At 41.3% G+C, this 21,525-nt stretch overlaps 2 protein-coding genes across 3 annotated transcripts; both read right to left on the bottom strand.

Annotated features, from left to right (window-relative positions):
- Nucleotides 1-1,900: 1,900 nt before the first annotated feature.
- LOC308100769 (glutathione S-transferase omega-1-like) lies at nt 1,901-13,604 on the bottom strand. Of its 2 annotated transcripts, XR_013934458.1 has the most exons (7): nt 13,450-13,604; nt 12,212-12,320; nt 11,476-11,698; nt 11,015-11,116; nt 3,368-3,474; nt 2,256-2,845; nt 1,901-2,216 (listed from the first exon to the last, which is right to left on the bottom strand). XR_013934458.1 is itself a non-coding variant. In XM_080449871.1 (6 exons), the coding sequence occupies exons 1-6, from the start codon at nt 13,475-13,477 to the stop codon at nt 2,695-2,697; spliced, it is 720 nt and encodes a 239-aa protein (XP_080305997.1). In that variant the 5' UTR covers nt 13,478-13,604; the 3' UTR covers nt 1,901-2,694. The 2 variants fall into 2 exon arrangements, 1 of the variants encoding a protein (XP_080305997.1); XM_080449871.1 differs by having other exon boundaries at nt 1,901-2,845.
- Nucleotides 13,605-15,517: 1,913 nt separating this feature from the next.
- Nucleotides 15,518-21,321, bottom strand: LOC308100770 (glutathione S-transferase omega-1-like). The gene is made up of 6 exons (XM_080449872.1): nt 21,181-21,321; nt 19,293-19,401; nt 18,587-18,809; nt 17,780-17,881; nt 16,953-17,059; nt 15,518-16,372 (listed from the first exon to the last, which is right to left on the bottom strand). Exons 1-6 carry the CDS (start codon nt 21,206-21,208, stop codon nt 16,222-16,224), a joined length of 720 nt encoding a protein of 239 aa, XP_080305998.1. The 5' UTR covers nt 21,209-21,321; the 3' UTR covers nt 15,518-16,221.
- Between the last annotated feature and the right edge of the window lie 204 nt (nt 21,322-21,525).

A 21,525-nucleotide genomic window follows, 5' to 3' on the forward strand; every position in this document is an offset into this window, starting at 1 on the left:
AGTTATTTATTTTTGTGTGCATAATATTTACTTAAAACAAGTAGGAATGCAGGTTTAAAACAAACATACCAAAACAGATCCTGGTGGGAGCTCCTTACTGGCAGGTGAGCCAGTAAGATACAACAGCAGTGGCAACCCACTGAAATACTGTATGTGTGGGGAAGAATTAAGTGGAATAATGACTAAATTGGGAGAAAAGGGGGGTAGAAATAAGACCCCCACAAAAAACTAAAAACAGACCTATGTCATGTCACAAATTGGACCATTTACAGTACTTGTGTCAGCATGTGCTTCACAGCCAGCTAGCCAATTCACAGTGCGGGCGCACCGTCCCTCTGGGCTGTGGGAGTTAACACCATTGTAAGCCTGATGTGCACAGTGCATGGCATTTCTTAATAAAAGAGTGCCTTGAAGGCTAAATTTAGTGATATACATATTTTTATTTTTTTATCGTACAGTGGCAAAAAAAAAACTAATCCCAAGTAAAAGCCTTTTTAACCAGCTCAGGAATATTGTTCCCAAAATAGCACATTACATATTAGTACTACACTAATAATAAATACCAAATACCTGATGTGAAGCACTATATGAATATGCCACCATTGAAGTAAAGGGCCAAGGCCCTGTGGTTGGTACAGTATATATCCATGTTATGTACAGTATTTCTCACTCAACCACTTTCTTGATTGGTCAGCATCAGATTTCAAAGAAAATCACTGTGTAAAATATAACAATAAGATCTCACAGACATCTGATGTCATTCTTTCATGGGATGGGAACACTATGTAAGCTCAGGAAATAATCTTATAGTTTAAGCCAATGGTTCTCATAAATTGCGCTTGAATTAGGATTTTGTGACCACACAATATTATTGCAATATTGTACAAAGTTATGAATTATGAATGTACTATATCAGTGTGAACTCATTTCCCAATACAGGAAAATGTTTAAGCCACTCTAAACCTGGCATCCCTATTTTTGTTTTCTTCCCCATACATTTTTAAGAATGCAAATTTACAAGCTCACTATGTGTGGCAATGTGACACATATGAGCTTGTAGATTGCCTTTTCTTTGCTATGAAGATATATATATATATTTTGCCCATTAGTGTGCCTTGGACAAAGGTTTGAAAACCACCGATTTAACCACCTCCATTCTTAGTAAAACAGACCTGATTTGTCCTTGGACCGCTTTTTTCCATCTACACCAAATCTCTTCGCCAAAGATAGCCAATCTACAAGCTCATTTTGATGAATGTTCCCCTAGAATAGGCATGCTGGGGTTTAAGTGGTTGCGAACGCAGCGGAAGGAGGCGCGCCGAAGGCGCAAGTGGAGCTTACTATGAAACCGTGCTCGGGTTGTGTCTCTGTGTCTCTGTGTCTCTGTGTGCACTGCCTGTGTGCAGCTCCTCTGAGATAAGTAAATGTCCAATTTAGACGTACCATACATCAAATGAAAGGTCTTTGAAAACTGAACACACCTGTCAAGGTTGCGTTTAAGCCCGCCCCTTCCCCCGGAAGCCACGCCCCGGAGAAGGCTCCTAAAAACTCCCCATTGAAACCCCATGTTAAATGAAAAGGGCCCGAATCGCTCCGAAACTTTTTCTACCCCCCCTAAGTGGGGGTCTACGAACAAATACTTCGGGCTCGGATTTTGGCTCCGTCCCCCGGAAGTGGGTGAAACAGGCACTTCAAACACTTTGTTGAATTGTTCAAAAACATTCAAAGTTTTTTTTTTGTCAATTTGTATTTTTCTAAGATGCTCCTTTTAACGCAGATTTTTATTGTATTTTTTTGTATTTTTTTATTGGTTACTTTTTTTTAAATATCTTTTTTTCATATTTACTTCCCGCGTTCGCGCGTCTTACTTGTTTAAGCACTGTAAGAAAGCAGTATCAACTTCAGATTAGTGAAGTCATGGTGCCATCACATGACACACATCTTTATTGTATAAAAGTACATCGACTTTATATTCAACTGAACAGTAAAAAAAAACACATGAAAAATCTGGATGTTGAAAATACAACACTAACATAAACCTCAAATTACATCATTAGCATATCCCCATAGTCTACCACCAGGGGTCATCAATGTGTCCACACACGGACGTGGCAAGACTTGGCCTTGTCCGTTGCAAATGTATTTATTTTTTTCCATGCCATATAACATTATAATGTTGTCAATTTGATCATGAGACCCAATTACTGAATGTCAGTCTCCAGGCTTTCTTCAGAATATGTAAGACACTGATTTACTATGACACATTAGGAGTCCACTCACTAGGACAGTGAGTGGTTCTCTAACTTTTTATTCTCAAGGACCCCCATAACTCAGAGAGTGCACAAATGGAACCAAATGGACCCGTAGGGTAACTCCTAGAGTTACACACCTGTAAATGTCATTTAAGGCTATAGCTCTTTATGGGTTTCTGGTCATATTATTGTCCGCTCAATTGTATGTCCATGGCAAAAAATATATTTTGACAAAAATGTCCACCGCAAGCCAGCATGGCGATGACCCCTGTCTACCACCAATTCCTTGTAATTACACCCTCTTAGTCTTACACCCTCAAATTACACCCTCTTTATAGCATTATTGAAATGTAAACAAATTAGAGAAACAAAGTGATTCATATAGCAGACAAAAAGTAATGAATGTAATCCTGGAATCTCCCTTTAAAAAAATTGCTCTCATCTACAGGCCATAATCATAGTCAGGTTTCCCTTCCATGTAAGTCTTATAGAAAGCCTTGTAAGTGTCCATAGTGTGCATGGTGGCTTTGACAGTAGCATCCTCAAACATGCGTTCTCTCCACTTCTTCAGCTCTGGAGTTCCATCCAGACAACTGAAAACAAAACAAAATTCAATATAATCAACATTACACTTTGACTAAGTAAAAGTAGCAATACCAGAATGTTCAAGTAAAATTTCTGGATTCAATACTTTACTTGAGTTAAATTACATAAGCATTGGCATCAAAATATACTTTATAGTACCAAAAGTAGTCATTATGCAGAATTATATATTTTCATTTTTTTCCATAACTTTTCAAAATTGGCAGATCGGAAGCAGATCGGAAACAGCAGATCGGAAGCTCAAAAGCTTGTAGATCGTCTGTTTTCGAATAGCCAAAGTATAAAATAGGGGTTAATTGGTCAATGCATATTTTGCAATAATAATCTATATCTACAAAGTGAGTTGTCAAAAAAAAAAAGTGAAGTGAAAATGCACATACTCAAGTAAAGGTAACTACAAATTCTACTTAAGTATAGTACTTGAGTAAATGTACATAGTTACTTTCCAACACTGCCATGTGAGACCCCGGACAATAGGGTTTATGTCAGTTTCAAGAACAACAAATACTTACTGCTTCAGTTCGAACAACTCCAGCCTCTCAAACCACGGCCACATCATGTAATCGATCATCGAGATGGAATCACCAGCGTAGAATTTAGTTTGGGTTTTGACTAAGACCTGAAAAACAAATGGTAGTTATTTTATTTTCCCCGGTATAAACAGTTCTGTCATGTAGTAGTAAAACATCTGGGGAATGTCAACTAGTAAACCAAAAATTGTCTTTTCCTTTTTTCACAGTGTAGTTTTGTTAGGCTAGCTGTCTATAAGAGGGTATGTAGATATAGCATTATATTTTCTTCATTATAATGTAGAAACATAAAAATGCGTTTGAATAACTTTGGTGATTCGTAAAGTAACATGCTCATTACATGAGTTGCAGGAGATTTTTAGTAGGCCTATTGCACATGGTACAGTACCTGTACACACAATTGCATCAGGTGAAGACCACAAGACAGCTAAAGGAAATGATTGCTAATAGCTGCCTCAATTCTGTGAAAATAGCCAAATGTGCTTTACAAAAAGGTAATATACCAGAATCACATAGGCCTAGCCCTAAATATATAATAATGGACTCCTGATGTGCCATATTGTCTACTCTATTCCACAGCGCTACACATTTTAAAACAAGCCACATCAAATAAATGAATAAAATATAATTTGAGGGGGAAGCCTATCTACAAGCTGGATTATTATTATCCAAATCAATCAATCACAACACATCACAGCATGTTGTAGAGCTTGTAGAACAGTCATTTTCCTATCTTTTTAGCCTATAATGACGTGCCCAAAATTGGGATGTCAGGGTTAAAGTGGTAGCTATACTTTCGAAAACCTGGAGACTGGGAAGTTATCCACTGTATACTGGCAGGTGTCAGTCCTGAGACAGGCATTAAATGTGGCATGGTCCAAGTATATTCCATGTTTGGGATTACAAGAATTGACAACTATAATAACACTCCACAATCATAATCCATGTCTAAAGTAAGGTGCCTTCACATTAGCCTATTGTGACACTGCATTCAATTAAAATCCTGGCATGCCCTTCATTAATCACTCATGTGACGGCCCCCTGGGCCTTTGCTGTAGGATTGTGTGTGTGTGTGCCTTTAACATTCCATTGCAGTGCTGGGTTGGAGGGTGGAGGCTGAGATGATCAGTGGAAGGGGAGACACCTGGCCAATTGTCTCCTCACTCTATAAAAGCCCCACTCTACATCAGTTCATTCTCTTCAGTCCTCCCCAGGTCACAGGCGTGTGGCCACACAGGAGAGCATTTGTGTTTGAGTTCCTTATGTTGAGTTATTAGGTTCAGTTCCAGTGGGCAGCATGTTTCCCTGCCTCTATGATTTGGAAACTTGATTTATCACTTAATTACAATTATTTCCCTATTTGAAAAAATAAACTTTACTCTTATTTATGTATTCCTCCGTGTCGTCTCCCCTTTTTTGTTATAGTCTCTGAGCCAGACTGTAACAAATGGGGGCTCGTCTTAAAAACGGATAGATTTGTTGAGCTACAAAGCTTGAGTATAGACCATATTCACACGGCAGCCATATTGGAATTTAACATTGAAAGTGCCGCCACCCGGCGTGGCTACTTTCATTGACTTCATAGAAACATGGCCGCCGTGTGAATATGGTCTATTGCAGTTTAGGTCGCTTGTGTTCAAACAAGCAGTTCACGTTCACACCTACCCTTGGTGGCAGCAGGGGGGTGGGGCCGTGGGAATTGGGAAAGCCGCTGGTGACGTCAGTACTGGGGATTCCCTACCGGCATTCTTTGGGGAGCGATCGGAGGTCGGAGAATTTGTTAAAGGTTTGGTGACATAAGAGCGTAAGTATCGTTTTCTTGCAAATCGGTTTTATTGAGCCAACTCAGGTAGGAATAGCGCGTTTCCCCTTGGGATTCGTGTGCGGGTAAAAAAGTAGTGTGGGGTGAGTGGCTGGGAGCATGTCCCTAGTCTTGGGGGGTTGCCAGCTTGCTGGTCGCTTTTTCCACACTAGTGGGTTTTGGTGCATAAGTACCCGGCCGCAGAAACCCTCTGAAGACTAGAGCGCAGTTAGAGAAGTTTTTGGTCTAGGCAGTCAGTGGGGAGGCTCAATTTAATTGATTTGTTGTCTGTTGCGTTCTTTTGTCACTAGAGGTTTTTGGTTTAATTTGGTATTGTTTTTTTTGTTTAGATTTTTTTTCAAAAGTAAAAAAAAAAAAAAAAGTAATGGAGGTTACTGATTTTTTCTTGGCTCCGTCGGAGGAGGGGTTGGGTGCCTGCACCAAAGATCAGCTCATTTTAATTGCCGAGCATTATGCAATTGAAATTGGCGATAAAAGGTCCAGGAAGGACCATATCAAAGCCATGATTATGGACAGCTTATATGAGCAAAAGGTGTTGACCCCACCTCCGACAGTAACTGTGCAGGCTGAGGTTAAGGAGAGTGTACCATCTGTGGCTGTCTTGACCTTTGAACAGCAGGAAAGGTTATTGAATTTGCAATTACAACTGCAAGTACAGTTAAAGGAGAAGGAAGAAGTAGGCCTACTGTTGAAGGAGAAGGATATGGAGAAAATGAGGCACAGAGCGGAGATGGCAAGATTAGAAATTGAGGACACGAGGCTCAAGCTGGTGAGGGATGGAAAGTTAAGTGAGGTGAAAAGGGAATCAGGTGACAAAGACCAAATACTGAAAAGTTTACGGTTAGTCCCCAAGTTTAATGAGAAGGAGGTGGAGGTGTTTTTCACTCTGTTCGAGCGGGTGGCAGACGCTAGGGACTGGAGTGATGTGGACCGCACGGTCCTATTACAGTGTGTACTAACTGGTCGTGCGCAGGAGGCATTTGCTTCACTGTCGGCACGGGACAGTAGAAAGTACACAGAGGTGAAAGCCGCAGTGCTTCGTACCTACGAATTAGTACCCGAGGCTTACCGCCAGCGGTTTAGAACGTGGCAGCGAGGCAATAGATCCTACTTGGAGTTTGCCCGTGACCTGACCACACACTTTACTCGTTGGTGTGTAGCTGTAGGAGTCGATGACTATGATGATCTGGCAGATCTGATTGTACTGGAGCAATTCAAAAACTCAGTCCCTGAGCAAGTGGCCGTGTACATAAGTGAGCAGAAGGCACAGACTGCGGCTGAAGCTGCGGCACTCGCCGATGAGTTCTCATTAACACATAAGGGATGTGGGGACAACCGTAGATTTACTGGTGGGTTTGGGGGTGGCAGAGAGGCTGGCCAAGTTGTTGGGGGAAAATATTTCCCTGGCAGGTCCAGTGGGGCGTGGGGTGCGGAGCATAAGGGTGGACCGAGTGGTCGTGCTGTAGATGACTCCGGCAACGCCTGTCATTTCTGTCATCAGGCAGGGCACTGGAAAAGAGAATGCCCCATGCTTAGGTCACGTAATAAGAACGGCGGGCCTAAAGCTAAGCCAGCTGCATTTGCTACATCCTTGCCCGATACCAGTGGTGCTGCACAGCCTATGGCTGAGGTACAGAAAATGTCAAAACCTGAAAGTTCTTTCTTACCCTTTGTTTCGAAGGGTTATGTGTCATTGATTGGTAGTGGAGAGAAAGTGCCAGTTACGATACTACGAGACACAGGCGCGTTCGATTCATTCATCTTGTCATCTGCTCTGCCCTTTTCTGAGGAGACTCATACCGGATCCTTTCTTCCTGTGTTAGGCATGGGAATGGCTGTGTTCCATGTCCCGGTACACAGGTTAATGTTTCATTCAGACTTGTTTGAGGGGGAGGTGCGAATGGGAGTACGACCAGCTCTTCCAGTGAACGGGGTAACGGTAATTTTGGGAAATGATGTGGCGGGGGAACGGGTGTGGGCGGATCATGGGGTTCAGCCTGTAAGTCCGGTTCTGGTCCCAGTACCATTGTTTACCAAGGGCCCTGATGAGAATGAGAAACTGTTTCCTGATACGTTTCAGGCATGCGCTATGACGCGTGCCATGAAAAAAGCCAGGGACAGTGCAGAGGTTCGGGGGGAGACAGAATCAGAGGGTGGTATCATAGATGGGGTGTTGTTGTCTTTGGCTGATACTCCAGTGTCTATTCCACTCAGTGAATTGGTGAGTGAGCAGACATCAGATCCCACATTGAAGGATCTATTCCAGATGGTGCTCCCCAAAAGTGAGGTGAATAATCTTGCACAGGGGTATTTCATGGAGAATGAAGTGCTGCTGCGCAAATGGGTGCCGCATGGCGAGGGGTTCATTGGAGACCCTGTTTATCAAATTGTTGTTCCCTCCAAATTTCGTGACTTGGTGTTGCGGGTCGCTCATGATGAGTCGGGACATATGGGAGTGGGGAAAACATATGACCGTGTTCTGAGACATTTTTTCTGGCCTCGGGTTAAGAAAAGTGTTGCCGGCTACATTAAAACATGTCATACCTGTCAGTTAACGGGAAAGCCAAATCAGACCATCAAAGTAGCCCCTCTGTATCCTATTCCAGCTATTTCCCAGCCGTTTGAGCATTTGATTATAGACTGTGTAGGCCCTCTGCCTTGTGCCAAGTCTGGTGCAAAGTATTTGTTGACCGTGATGTGCCAGAGCACCAGATATCCTGCTGCGTATCCATTGCGCACGGTTACAGCGAAGTCAGTGGTGCGTGCGCTCACTCAGTTTATGTCAATTTTCGGGATTGCAAGGACCATCCAAAGTGATCAAGGTTCTAATTTTACCTCATTTGTTTGCCCAAGTGTTGAAGCAACTTAAGGTTAAACACAACAAAGCGTCGGCGTACCACGCGCAAAGCCAAGGAGCGCTTGAACGTTTCCATCAGACATTAAAATCATTGATGCGGGCATACTGTGTTCAGATGGAGGCAGACTGGGAGGATGGGTTACCATGGTTGTTACTCGCTGCTAGAGAAGTAACGCAGGAGAGTTTAGGTTTTAGTCCAAACGAACTTGTGTTTGGTCATACAGTGAGAGGACCATTAGCGGTTCTACAAGACGATTGGAAAGAGGTTGATCCGCCTAACAATCTAATTGATTACGTCAATGGATTTAGGCACAGACTTTATTCGGCTACGGAGTTGGCAAAGGAAAGACTGGGTTCTGCTCAAAAGAAAATGAAACGTTTGTATGACCGTAGAGCTGAACAGCGCGTTTTTAGTCCAGGTGATCAAGTGTTAGCTTTATTGCCTATTGTGGGATCACCGTTCCAGGCTAAATTTATGGGACCATATAATGTGGTTAAACAGCTGACGGAGCAAAATTATCTTGTTGCCACTCCAGGTCGTCGTAAGCAAAATCAGTTGTGCCATGTTAACCTTTTAAAACCCTATCTTGCCCGGGCGCCACAGAGCACTGCAGCGTTGAGTTGCTCTCGCCCTGTGTGTGTTAGTAACGCACACGGGTTGAGAACAAAAGCGAGTAATGATGCAGTTTGTGAGGATGGTTTGCCAAATCATGACACCGCGCTGTTGTCGGGCCGACTAAAGAATTCGGAGGTATTGGCGGATCTAAATGGTGTTTTGTCTCATGTATCAGATTCACAGCGCGCAGAATTGGTGGAGCTGATACGTGGGTACCCAAGCTTGTTTGGGGATGTTCCCTCTATTACGCATGTGATAGAACATGATATTGAGGTAACAGATCCCAAACCTATAAGACAGCGGTTTTATAGAGTAAGTCCAGAGAAGCGCACATTTTTGGATTCTGAAATTGATTACATGCTAAAAAATGACATTGCTGAACATTCGGCATCGAGTTGGGCATCACCATGTCTACTCGTTCCAAAATCGGACGGGACGTTTCGTTTTTGTTCAGATTTCCGAAAAGTAAATAACGTTACGAAACCTGACTCCTACCCTTTACCCCGTATGGATGACTGCATTGATCAGGTCGGGGCTGCAAAGTTCATCAGTAAGTTCGATCTTTTAAAAGGGTATTGGCAGGTTCCCTTGTCAAAGCGCGCACGGGAAATAGCTGCGTTTATTACACCGTCTGGACTGTACTCGTATTCTGTTATGCCTTTCGGGTTACGCAACGCACCGGCAACGTTTCAACGTTTAATGAATAAAGTGGTTGGTAACCTGGGAGGTTGTGCAGTGTACTTGGATGACGTGGTTATTTATTCAGACACTTGGTCTTCTCACATGGAGCGCATAGGAGCACTGTTTAGGCGCTTAGCTGAGGCGCGCCTTACTGTGAATCTGGCCAAGTGTGATTTTGCGCGTGCCACTGTGACGTACCTTGGTCGCCAGGTGGGACAGGGTGAAGTGCGTCCAGTGCGTGCAAAAGTAGAAGCAGTTGAAAAATACCCACCACCAACAACAAAAAAAAGAGTTGCAAAGATATCTAGGTTTTATAGGATATTATAGAGCCTTCTGTAGAAACTTTTCAACTGTAGTGGCACCGCTGACTGACCTGCTTAATGGTAAAGTACATCTGGTCTCCTGTTTGTCAGCTGGCTTTTGAAAGTGCCAAGAAGATCCTCTATAATGCTCCTGTTCTAGCTGCTCCACACATGGAAAGGCCTTTTAAACTGCAGGTTGATGCCAGTCATGTGGGTGCAGGTGGAGTTTTGATACAGGAAGATGAATTGGGCATTGAAAAACCTGTGTTTTTTTTCAAAGAAATTTAACAGGTATCAGTTGAACTATTCAGTGATAGAAAAGGAAGCTTTGGCTTTGATATGGTCTTTGCAGCACTTTGAGGTTTATGTGGGTTCTGGACCTGTGGTGGTGTACACAGACCATAACCCATTAACTTTTTTGCATTCACTGCACAGTCCAAATCAGAGGCTGATTAGGTGGTCCTTATTTCTGCAGTGCTACACATTAGATATACGCCATGTAAAAGGAAAAGATAATGTGGTTGCGGACGCTTTGTCTAGAGCCCTGTAACTAATTCTGTGTTCATTATATGTTTTGCATAATGCCTAACTTTTCTCTTAAAGGCTCCAAGGTACCAGTTGCTGAGAGGGGTGGGGCAGAAGCAGAATATAGATGTGAACTGGGGGGGTTAGTTTCGAAGGGGGTTCATTTTTGTAAATATTTGCACATTTGTAATTGATTTAGTTATACTGTAGCACAAGGTTTGGGTCAGGGTTCCCGGTGGGACCCTGTTTTGTAGGGGGGGGGGTGTGACGGCCCCCTGGGCCTTTGCTGTAGGATTGTGTGTGTGTGCCTTTAACATTCCATTGCAGTGCTGGGTTGGAGGGTGGAGGCTGAGATGATCAGTGGAAGGGGAGACACCTGGCCAATTGTCTCCTCACTCTATAAAAGCCCCACTCTACATCAGTTCATTCTCTTCAGTCCTCCCCAGGTCACAGGCGTGTGGCCACACAGGAGAGCATTTGTGTTTGAGTTCCTTATGTTGAGTTATTAGGTTCAGTTCCAGTGGGCAGCATGTTTCCCTGCCTCTATGATTTGGAAACTTGATTTATCACTTAATTACTTATTTCCCTATTTGAAAAATAAACTTTACTCTTATTTATGTATTCCTCCGTGTCGTCTCCCCTTTTTTGTTATAGTCTCTGAGCCAGACTGTAACACTCAGCATGTACATCTTTTTTTTTTTTTTTGGCAAAAATGAATTATTAATGAAAATGTCCATCATAAGCTGCCATTGTGATGGCTCCTGTTCCCATGTGGATCTTGAGATCCAAGATAAAATTTTCTTAAAAAAAGAAAAAGAAAACTTGCCTCGTTTAACTTGGCAAACTTGTCTTTCAGTTCGGTTTCCAGTGCAGTTACATCCTCACCATTCTGTCTGCCCATTGGGATCTTGTAGAAGTATGGTATTACCTGTGAGCACAAAATACATGGGAAATTGATTATGTGTACACTGTAAGTGTAAAATGTAAGTGTTAATTGAACTCATAATGTACAAATCAAACAAAATTGACCTCCATTTCTACACTCCCCTAGCATTTCCCTCTACACCAAAATCTCTTTGCTGAAAATGGCCAATAGACAAGCTCACAATGTTGCGACGTGTTATGAGCTTGTACATCTGCTATTTTTGCTGACTGTTTGCCCCAGAATAGGTACACGTGGGTTCAAGCGGTTACAAATGAGGATCTTACTGTCACTGTGTAGTTTTGAGATAGAGGCAGGAATTAAGTTACATAATCTGGTCTTTTCTTTCTTTTGCCAACATGTACCTTGGAGTAATGTTCCAGCATCATCTTCTGCTGAGCTTTCTCAAAAGGATCGGCGGGCAGCAGTTTAGTTCCAGAGTAGACTTCATCCAGGTACTCACAGGTGATTGGAGACTCATATATCACCTGACCACTACCCGTCTCCAGAGTTGGAACCTGGCCAAGTGGGTTCTTTTCCAGGAACCATTCAGGTTTATCCTTCAGATTGACGTTGATGGTCTCATGCCTGACAAATAGATACAAAAATTAGAACTGGTACTGGGTACACACATTTCAACATACTGTACTGTGTGGTACAGCATCCTTTTAATACAGTGGTTCTCAAACGTTTTCATTTCAAGGACTTCCATAAGTCTCAGAGTTACAGGCCTATAAGGGTCCATTTGGAAACCCCTGAAGGAACTCACTCTAAAAACCACCGCTGTACATGATACAACTATATATTGTCTCTGTCAGGTGGAAACCTTACACATCCAAAACTGTTACTTTTCAGGATTCAAATAAAAAAATAGCAGATCTACAAGGTCAAACCGGGCCGCTTCGCGCCACGTTTCAAGCTTGTAGATCTGCTACTTTTGATACTTTTGTGTGACGCTGTAGTATGATCAAGTAGGGCCTTCATTTACGGAAATATAACACAAAAAGTTAGAATATGGAGATAGGAGGTTTCTGCCCGACAGCAACGATATGGAAAAAAATAACGAATCTGTGCAATATTTTGAATGTAAAAGTTTCTCACTTGATTCCTTTGGCGTGGAGCACTAATCTGGTCCTCTGGGCAAAGGGACAGAATCTCATGCTGTACAGTCTGATGTGACCTTTAGGCACTGGGCCTGGGGCAGCGCTACCTGAAAAACACACAAACACATGCCCACATTACACACCTTCTAGTAGGAAAATACGGAGCTTTATGCTAGTGGTTCTCAATAATTTTCATGTCAAGGATCCCAAAAGTGTATATCTGTATATTTGGCCGCGGACCCCACCTGAAAATAGTTTGTGCCAAGGAGGGACCCCCATACAAGAAGATTTGTGTTATTTATTTTTTAATTACAATTTATTTTCACGCTCACAACGCATCGCATCATCATGACATGTTGTGAGCTTGTAGATCTGCTATGTTTCAATAGGCTAGTGAGTAAAGTATACAATAGGGTTAAGTGGTTAAACTGCAATGTTGTATGAATTTTGCTGAGGCCCTGGAACCCCTACAACTACAAGGACCCCTTTGAAATGAAAACCACTGCTTTATGCACTATGAATGTCAGGGTGGTTGACATTACACCACAGAGCATTCTGCATTTAATCCATAAAACTAAAGCATTTAATTCAGTAATTCATTGCTTTTGATTTGTATTTATTTCTAGTCAAATAAGCAGCCCTAATCTAGCCAAAGCTAAAACTGAATTGAGTGCACAATCACCATGACTTTGCAAAATGTCACAAGTACTGAGTCATATGACTTTTATGATGACAGACACAACACTTGAAAGGCAGACAGGGCGTTACTAATCCTGACAAGGAAATGTAAAGCATTGAAATGATCGTGATGCATTGTAATGATTAATCCACCTCCACCTTGTGTTAACTTATAACTTCATATATAGGAACAATATGTACAGAATAGATCATGTGACAGAACAAAGAATCTTCAGATCACATTCAGAGCTCATTTTCAGCAGGTAGTCTATATAACCGGGTGCATTATAAAGATGAATAATGGCAATAATAGAATTGTAATCTAGCAGTATAAGCTTGCATCTTCTTTTTATAGGTGAAGAAGTGGATGGTTGGACTACAGCTTGCAAAAAATGTCGCCCAAGAATGGCTGTGATATAGATATATTACATTTATCTGGAATACATGAAATGTGTGTCATATCACAGACATTCTAGGGCTAGCAATAATGATATAAGTCACATTATGTGACTTCAACTGCATTTAGTAAAAAATAAATTAAAAAAATGCACGCCTTACCTTTGGCGAACGATTTCTGTGTTGCCATTGTGGAATGTAGGTTATATAATATTGTATATATCCTAATATATTAAATTGTATTGGTAAGGACGGTTCAAGTTGAAAACTGACAGACGGACACGCAACAACAAAAGCAATGTGGCTGCAAGTGCAACGGTTCTAAAAGCCTGTTACACAATCAGTTGCGCGCTGCATGACATTGCCCACCCCATAGTGGGCGTGTCGGATGAAGTAGCAGCCAAAGGTAGCCTCGTTCCCAGCCTCACTCATCTGCCAAGAGAAGAGAGCTAATGGGCGAAAGGCGGTGGGTCCCATAGGGCGGGGCCTATGGGCGGGCTTGGTTGTCATGTCCGCTTATTATAAGCCACTTTGGGCTTGTTTTTCTGTAAAGTTGCTTGTAAATATTGGTAGTTGCGGGTTGCGTTTTTTTGGTCTTGTTAAACAAGTGATCAGTGACATACGCAAGGTGTACTTTGGCTCCGCCCCCTCGGCCAAAAGTACACCGTACGTATGTCACTGATCACATGACCTCAATCAATTATCCAGTTCTAGGCAACATAGAAGGGGGGGGGGGGACTTTTTTCTTATTTCCACACAACAGCTCTAAGGTGTATTAAAGACATGGTTCAATGTTGAAAATGAGTGGTACTACCCTTTAAGTGGCATAACAACTACATTGGGAGAAAAGGGGGAAGAAATAAGCCCCACACAAAAAGCAAAAAACAGACCTATGTCATGTCACAAATTGGAACATTTACTTGTGTCAGCATGTGCTTCACAGCCAGCTAGCCAATTCACAGCGCGGTTGCACCGCCCCTCTGGGCTGTGGGAATTAACACCGTCACCATTGCAAGCCGGATGTGCATCAGTGCATGGTTTTTCTCAATAAAAGTGTGCCTCGTGGAAGGCTAAATTTAGTGACATATATATATATATATTTAACAATGTTGTATCGCACAGTGGCAAGAAAATCCCAAGTAAAAGTCTTTCTTACTAGCTGAGGAATAATTTCCCCAAATAGCCTATACATCACATTAATTATACACTAATAATAAATACCCAATACCTGACGTGAAGTACTGTATGAATATGCCACCATTGAAGTAAAGGGCCAAGGCCCTGTGGTTCGTATACCCAGTTATGTACAGCATTTCCACTTGGCAATGTTTATTCAGAACAACTCAACCACTCAACTTCTTGATTTGTCAGCATCAGATTTCAGAGAAATCTGATGCTGAAAGAAAATCCCTGTGTAAAATATAACAATAAGTTGATTCTGATCAATGTACTTAGTTACTTTCCACCACCGCGAAACATACCTCTCACGCAGTGTTTAAAATAAAAGGGTATACATTACTGTACAATTGTGCCATTAGTTGTTGTTGTTTCTAATGCTGTCGCCAAATATAGTCTTTAATAATGATAATCCAATGACCTGTTGTTGTATATCGTCTATCAAAGATTTCACAGACATCTGATGTCATTCTTTCATAGTATGGGATGAGAACACTATGTAAGCTCAGGAAATAATCTTATAGTTTAAGCCAGTGGTTCTCATATGTTGTGCTTATGTCTCATAATATTGCACATTATTGCAATATTGTACAAAGTTATGAATTATGTACTATATCAGTGTGAACTCGTTTCCCAATACAGAGGAAAATTATATACCCAAAAATAATTATGTTTAAGCCACTCTAAACCTGGCATCCCTATTTTTGTTTTCTTCCCCATACATTTTTAAGAATGAGCAAAAATAGCAGATCTACAAGCTCACGATGTGTGGCAATGTGACGCTTTGTGAGCTTGTAGATCGCCTTTATGAAGATATTTTTAGATTTTGACTTGCCCATTGGTGTTTCTTGGACAAAGGTTTGAAAACCACCGATTTAACCACCTCCATTCTTAGTAAAACAGACTTGATTTGTCCTTGGACCACTTTTTTCCATCTAAACCAAATCTCTTCGCCAAAGATGGCCGATCTACAAGCTCATTTTGACGATTGTTCCCCCAGAATAGGCATGCTGGGGTTTAAGTGGTTTAAGCACAGTAAGAAAGCAGTATCAACTTTAGTGAAGTCATGGTGCCATCACATGACACACATGTAGTCTTTATTGTATAAAGGTACATCCACTTCAAATTCAACTGTAAAAAAAAAACATGAAAAATCTGGATGTTGAAAATACAACACTAACATAAACCTCAAATTACATCATTAGCATATCCCCATGTTCTACACGGAGGTGGCAAGACTTGGCCTTGTCCGTTGCAAATTTAGTTTTTTTGCATGCCATATACAGTAACTTTATAATGTAGTCAAATTGATTTAATTTGAAGACGCAATTACTGAATGTCAGTCTCCAGGTTTTCTTCAGAATATGTAAGACACTGATTTACTATGACACATTAGGAGTCCACTCACTAGGACAGTGAGTGGTTCTCTAACTTTTTATTTTCAAGGACCCCATAACTCTGAGAGTGCACAAATGGAACCAAATGAACCCATAGGGTAACTCCCAGAGTTACACGCCTGTAAAGGTAATTTAAGGCTATAGCTCTTTATGGGTTTCTGGTCATATTATTGTCCGCTCAATTGTATGTCCACCGCAAGCCAGCATGGCGATGACCCCTGTCTACCACCAATTCCTTGTAATTCTGAGGTGTCCCTCAGACAAATTACAACCTCTTTATAGCATTATTGAAATGTAAAGAAATTACAGAAACAAAATGATTCATAGCAGACAAAAGTAATTTGTAAAAAGTTGCTCTCATCTACAGGCCATAATCATAGTCAGGTTTCCCTTCCATGTAAGTCTTATAGAAAGCCTTGTAAGTGTCCACAGTAAGCATGGTGGCTTTGACAGTAGCATCCTCAAACATGCGTTCTCTCCACTTATTCAGTTCTGGAGTTCCATCCAGACAACTGAAAACATAGAAAATTCAATATAATCAACATTACTTTTTTTACTTTTTTTTAAGTAAAAGTAGCAATACCAGAATGTTCAAGTAAAAGTTCTGAATTCGATACTTTACTTGAATTAAATTACATAAGCATTGGCATCAAAATATACTTTATAGTACCAAAAGTAGTCATTATGCAGAATTATATTCTTTCCATAACTTTTCAAAATTGGTCAAAATCGAATCTTCGAAAACAGCAGATCGGAAGCTCACAACGTGTTGCATCACAACACGTAGTGAGCTTGTAGATCGGCTGTTTTCGAATAGCCAAAGTTTAAAATAGGGCTTAATTGGTCAATGTATATTTTGCAATAATAATCTATATCTACAAAGTCACTTGTGACTAAAGTTGTCAAATCATTTTTGTGAAGTGAAAATGCACATACTCAAGTAAAGTAAAAAATACCTCAAAATTCTACTTAAGTACAGTATTTGAGTAAATGTACTTAGTTACTTTCCAACACTGCCATGTGAGACCCCGGACAATAGGGTTTTTTAAGTGGTAAAAAATAATGTCCGTTTCAAGAACAACAAATACTTACTGCTTCAGTTCGAACAACTCCAGCCTCTCAAACCACGGCCACATCATGTAATCGATCATCGAGATGGAATCACCAGCGTAGAATTTAGTTTGGTTTTTGACTAAGACCTGAAAAACAAACACATTTTATTTTCCACGGTATAAACAGTTCTGTCATGTACAGTAGTAGTAAAACATCTGGGGAATGTCAACTAGTAAACCCAAAATTGTCTTTTCCTTCTTTCACAGTGGAGCCACACCGTTCCCATGCAAGGGTCATCAACATGTCCGTACACTGACAAATATGTCCTGTGGCACATTTTTTATTTTGATTTTTTTTTAGTAGGCCTAAAATTTTAGTAGGCCTATTGCACTAGGGGCGGCCATAGCTGAGTGGTTAGTGAGCCCGCCTAGGGAACCTAGGGGCCCTGGTTGCCCCAGGTTCGATTCCAGGCTATCCCAGCATATGTGCCGATGATATGAAATTTGTCCCTGAGTAAGACTCTTAACCCCAATTACTCACAGGTTCTCATTGGAAACAAGACCGCAAGGACTTTCATGAACGACCTGTTAAAAGGAATTATCCTTATCCACTCAGTAGTTAATGCAGACGTACTATTGTTCTAAAATGTGCAGCACATTGGAATAGACCCTATGACACATTAGGAGTCCATTAGTATACATTTAGGGCTAGGCCACTGTGTTTTTGGTAAGATGATTATTTTGTCCCTGGCAAAAACGAATTATTAATGAAAATGTCCATCACAAGCTGCCATGGTGATGCCTCCTGTTCCCATGTGGATCTTGAGATCCAAGATTCAATTTTCTTAAAAAAAAGAAAACACTTGCCTCGTTTAACTTGGAAAACTTTTCTTTCAGTTCGTCTTCCAGTGCAGTTACATCCTCACCATTCTTTCTGCCCATTGGGATCTTGTAGAAGTATGGTGTTACCTGTGAGCACAAAATACATGGGAAATTGATTATGTGTACACACTGTAAGTGTAAAATGTAAGTGTTCATTTAACTGAGAGTGTACAAATCGAACAAAATTGACCTCCATTTCTACACTCCCCTAGCATTTCCCTCTACACAGGGCCGGATTAGCACTATGTGGTGCCCCAGGGCGACCTCAAGTTGAAGTGCCCCCCTTGCTCCCTGGGGCGGAGATATGGCTTGAGGCTTGGGGAGGTCGGCCGCGCGCAAAGCGCGCAGGCACAGAAATCATGCACTCGCGCGAAAATTTTTGTTTTTTGGCTGAATTTTGTTAGTTTCTTTTCGGTTTTTGGTTACTTTATTTCGGTTTTAGGGTTAGGGTTATGTTATTTCATTCTTATTTTTTATTTTATTTTTTGTGCCCCCATTGGCTGTTGCCCCAGGGCAGTGAGGGCACTCGCCCCCTACGGCCTATGGGTAATCCGGCCCTGCCTCTACACCGAATCTCTTTGCTGAAAATGGCCAATCTACAAGCTCACAATGTTGCGACGTGTTATGAGCTTGTACATCTGCTATTTTTGCTGAATGTTTGCCCCAGAATAGGTACACGTGGGTTCAAGTGGTTACAACTGAGGATCTTACTGTCACTGTGTAGTTTTGAGATAGAGGCAGGAATTAAGTTACATAATCTTGTCTTTTCTTTATTTTGCTAATAACATGTACCTTGGAGAAATGTTCCAGCATCATCTTCTGCTGAGCTTTCTCAAAAGGATCGGCGGGCAGCAGTTTAGTTCCAGAGTAGACTTCATCCAGGTACTCACAGGTGATTGGAGACTCATAGATCACCTGACCACTACCTGTCTCCAGAGTTGGAACCAGGCCAAGTGGGTTCTTTTCCAGGAACCATTCAGGTTTATCCTTCAGATTGACGTTGATGGTCTCATGCCTGACAAATAAATACAAAAATTAGAACTAGGTACTGGGTACACACATTTCAACATACTGTACTGTGTGGTACAGCATCCTTTTAATACAGCGGTTCTCAAACGTTTTCATTTCAAGGACTTCCATAACTCTCAGAGTTACAGGTCTATAAGGGTCCATTTGGAAACCCCTCAAGGAACCCACTTTAAGAACCACCGCTGTACATGATACAACTATATAAAAAACCTCACATGTCCAAAACTGTTACTTTTCAGGATTCAAATAAAAAAATAGCAGATCTACAAGCTCGAAACGGGCCGCTTCGCACCACTTTTTAAGCTTGTAGATCTGCTACTTTTGATACTTTAGTGTGACGCTGTAGTATGATCAAGTAGGGCGTTAATTTACAAAAATAAAACACAAAAAAATGTAATACTGGTATAGAGATAGGAGGTTTCTGCCAGACAGCAACGATATAAAAAATATTGAATTGAATGTTTCTCACTTGATTCCTTTGGCGTGGAGCACTAATCTGGTCCTCTGGGCAAAGGGACAGAATCTCATGCTGTACAGTCTGATGTGACCTTTAGGCACTGGGCCTGGGGCAGCGCTACCTGAAAAACACACAAACACATGCCCACATTACACACCTTCTAGTAGGAAAATATGGAGCTTTATGCTAGTGGTTCTCAATCATTTTCATGTCAAGGATCCCAAAAATGTATGTATATTTGGCCGCGGACCCCACCTAAACATATTTTGTGCCAAGGAGGGACCCCTCCTTGGCACAGAGAAGAAGATTTGTGATATTTATTTTCTAATTATAATTTCTTTTCAAGCTCACAACGCATCGCATCATCATGACATGTTGTGAGCTTGTAGATCAAGATCAAGATGTTTCAATAGGCTAGTGAGTAAAGTATACAATAGGGTTAGGTGGTTAAACTGCAATGTTGTATGAATTTTGCTGAGGCCCTGGAACCCCTACAACTACAAGGACCCCTTTGAAATGAAAACCACTGCTTTATGCACAATGAATGTCAGGGTGGTTGACATTTTAATCCATGAAGGGTCACTCTATTAACATCAGGAATACACCACAGAGCATTCTGCATTTAATCCATAAAACGAAAGCATTTAATTCAGTGCTTTTGATTTGTATTCATTTCTAGTCAAATAAGCAGCCATAATCTAGCCAAAGCTAAAACAAAATTGAGTGCAAAATCACCATGACTTTGCAAAATGTCACAAGTACTGAGTCATATGACTGTTATGATGACAGACACAACACTTGAAAGGCAGACAGGGCGTTACTAATCCTGACAAGGAAATGGAAAGCATTGAAATGATTGTGATGCATTGTAATGATTAATCCACCTCCACCTTGTGTTAACTTATGACTTCATATGTAGGAATAGCTGTAGTATACAACCCTCGTAGACGTATTTATGATTCTGACGTTAGTATACAACCCTCGTAGACGTATTTATGATTCTGACGTTTTAAATCTACGAGAGTTGTAGGGTTCACGCCCCATGGAGACATGGACTTTCTGCACTATGCCCAGCAGATACTCCAAACGTGTACACATTGAAAATAAAGGTGCTTACCCCCAAGCCCCAAATGTTAACTGACTCTACGCGGTAGTAGTTTAATGTAATAATCCATATCTTTCAATAAAGAAGTGTTTTAATGCAGTCTGTGGCCGATTCTGTCGGAAGTTCCCAATGGGCGGTAGTGACGGGGCGCATCCGGTGAAACCCGGAATTACACTAAATGTAAACAGGAAGTAAACGAGTGAAAAAATGGCGTTCGGCCATGGACGGCATTAAAACACTTCTTTATTGAAAGATATGGATTATGACATTAAACTACTACCACGTAGAGTCAGTTAACATTTGGGGCTTGGGGGTAAGCACCTTTATTTTCAATTTGTACACGTTTGCAGTATCTGCTGGCCATAGTGCAGAAAGTCCATGTCTCCATGGGGCGTGAACCCGACAACTCTCGTAGATTGAAAACGTCAGAATCATAAATACGTCTACGAGGGTTGTATACTACAGCTAATATAGGAACAATATGTACAGAATAGATCATGTGACAGAACAAAGAATCTTCAGATCACATTCAGAGCTCATTTTCAGCAGGAAGTCTATATAACCGGGTGCATTATAAAGATGAATAATGGCAATAATAGAATTGTAATCTCGCAGTATAAGCTTGCATCTTTTTTATAGGTGAAGAAGTCGATGGTTGGACTGCAGCTTGCAAAAAAATTCCACCAAGAATGGCTGTGATTTAGATATATTACATTTATCTGGAATACATGAAATGTATGTCATATCACAGACATTCTAGGGCTAGCAATAATGATATTGTATAAAGTCTATTACCTTTGGCGAACGATTTCTGTGTTGCCATTGTGGAATGTAGGTTATAATATTATATATATCCTAATTATATTAAGTTTTATTGGTAAGGACGGTTGCAAGTTCAAAACGGACGGACGGACACTCAACAAAAGCAATGTGGCTGCAAGTGCAACGGTTTTAAAAGCCTGTTACACAATCAGTTGCGTCCTGCACGAAAATAGCAGATCTACAAGCTCACATTGCATTACATCTTGACGCGTTGTGAGCTTGTACATCTTCTATGTTTGCGCATGACATTACCCACCCCATAGTGGGCGTGTTGGATGAAGTAGCAGCCAATGGGCGAAAGGCGGTGGGTCCCTAAGG

Source organism: Gymnoscopelus braueri, assembly GCF_963280865.1.
Source record: "Gymnoscopelus braueri genome assembly, chromosome: 14".
Classification (NCBI taxonomy): domain Eukaryota; kingdom Metazoa; phylum Chordata; class Actinopteri; order Myctophiformes; family Myctophidae; genus Gymnoscopelus; species Gymnoscopelus braueri.

Excerpts from the sequence above, each read along its gene's own strand:
- LOC308100770 (XM_080449872.1), bottom strand. The coding sequence starts at position 21,208 with ATGGCAACACAGAAATCGTTCGCCAAAG. Across the intron at positions 19,402-21,180 it reads ACAGAAATCGTTCGCCAAAG|GTAGCGCTGCCCCAGGCCCA; the intron begins GTAATAGACTTT and ends TGTGTTTTTCAG. Across the intron at positions 17,060-17,779 it reads AGTTTTCCAAGTTAAACGAG|GTCTTAGTCAAAAACCAAAC; the intron begins GCAAGTGTTTTC and ends TTTGTTTTTCAG.
- LOC308100769 (XM_080449871.1), bottom strand. The coding sequence starts at position 13,477 with ATGGCAACACAGAAATCGTTCGCCAAAG. Across the intron at positions 11,699-12,211 it reads CTCCACGCCAAAGGAATCAA|GCATGAGACCATCAACGTCA; the intron begins GTGAGAAACTTT and ends TCTATTTGTCAG. Across the intron at positions 2,846-3,367 it reads GAGTTGTTCGAACTGAAGCA|TTGTCTGGATGGAACTCCAG; the intron begins GTAAGTATTTGT and ends TTTTGTTTTCAG.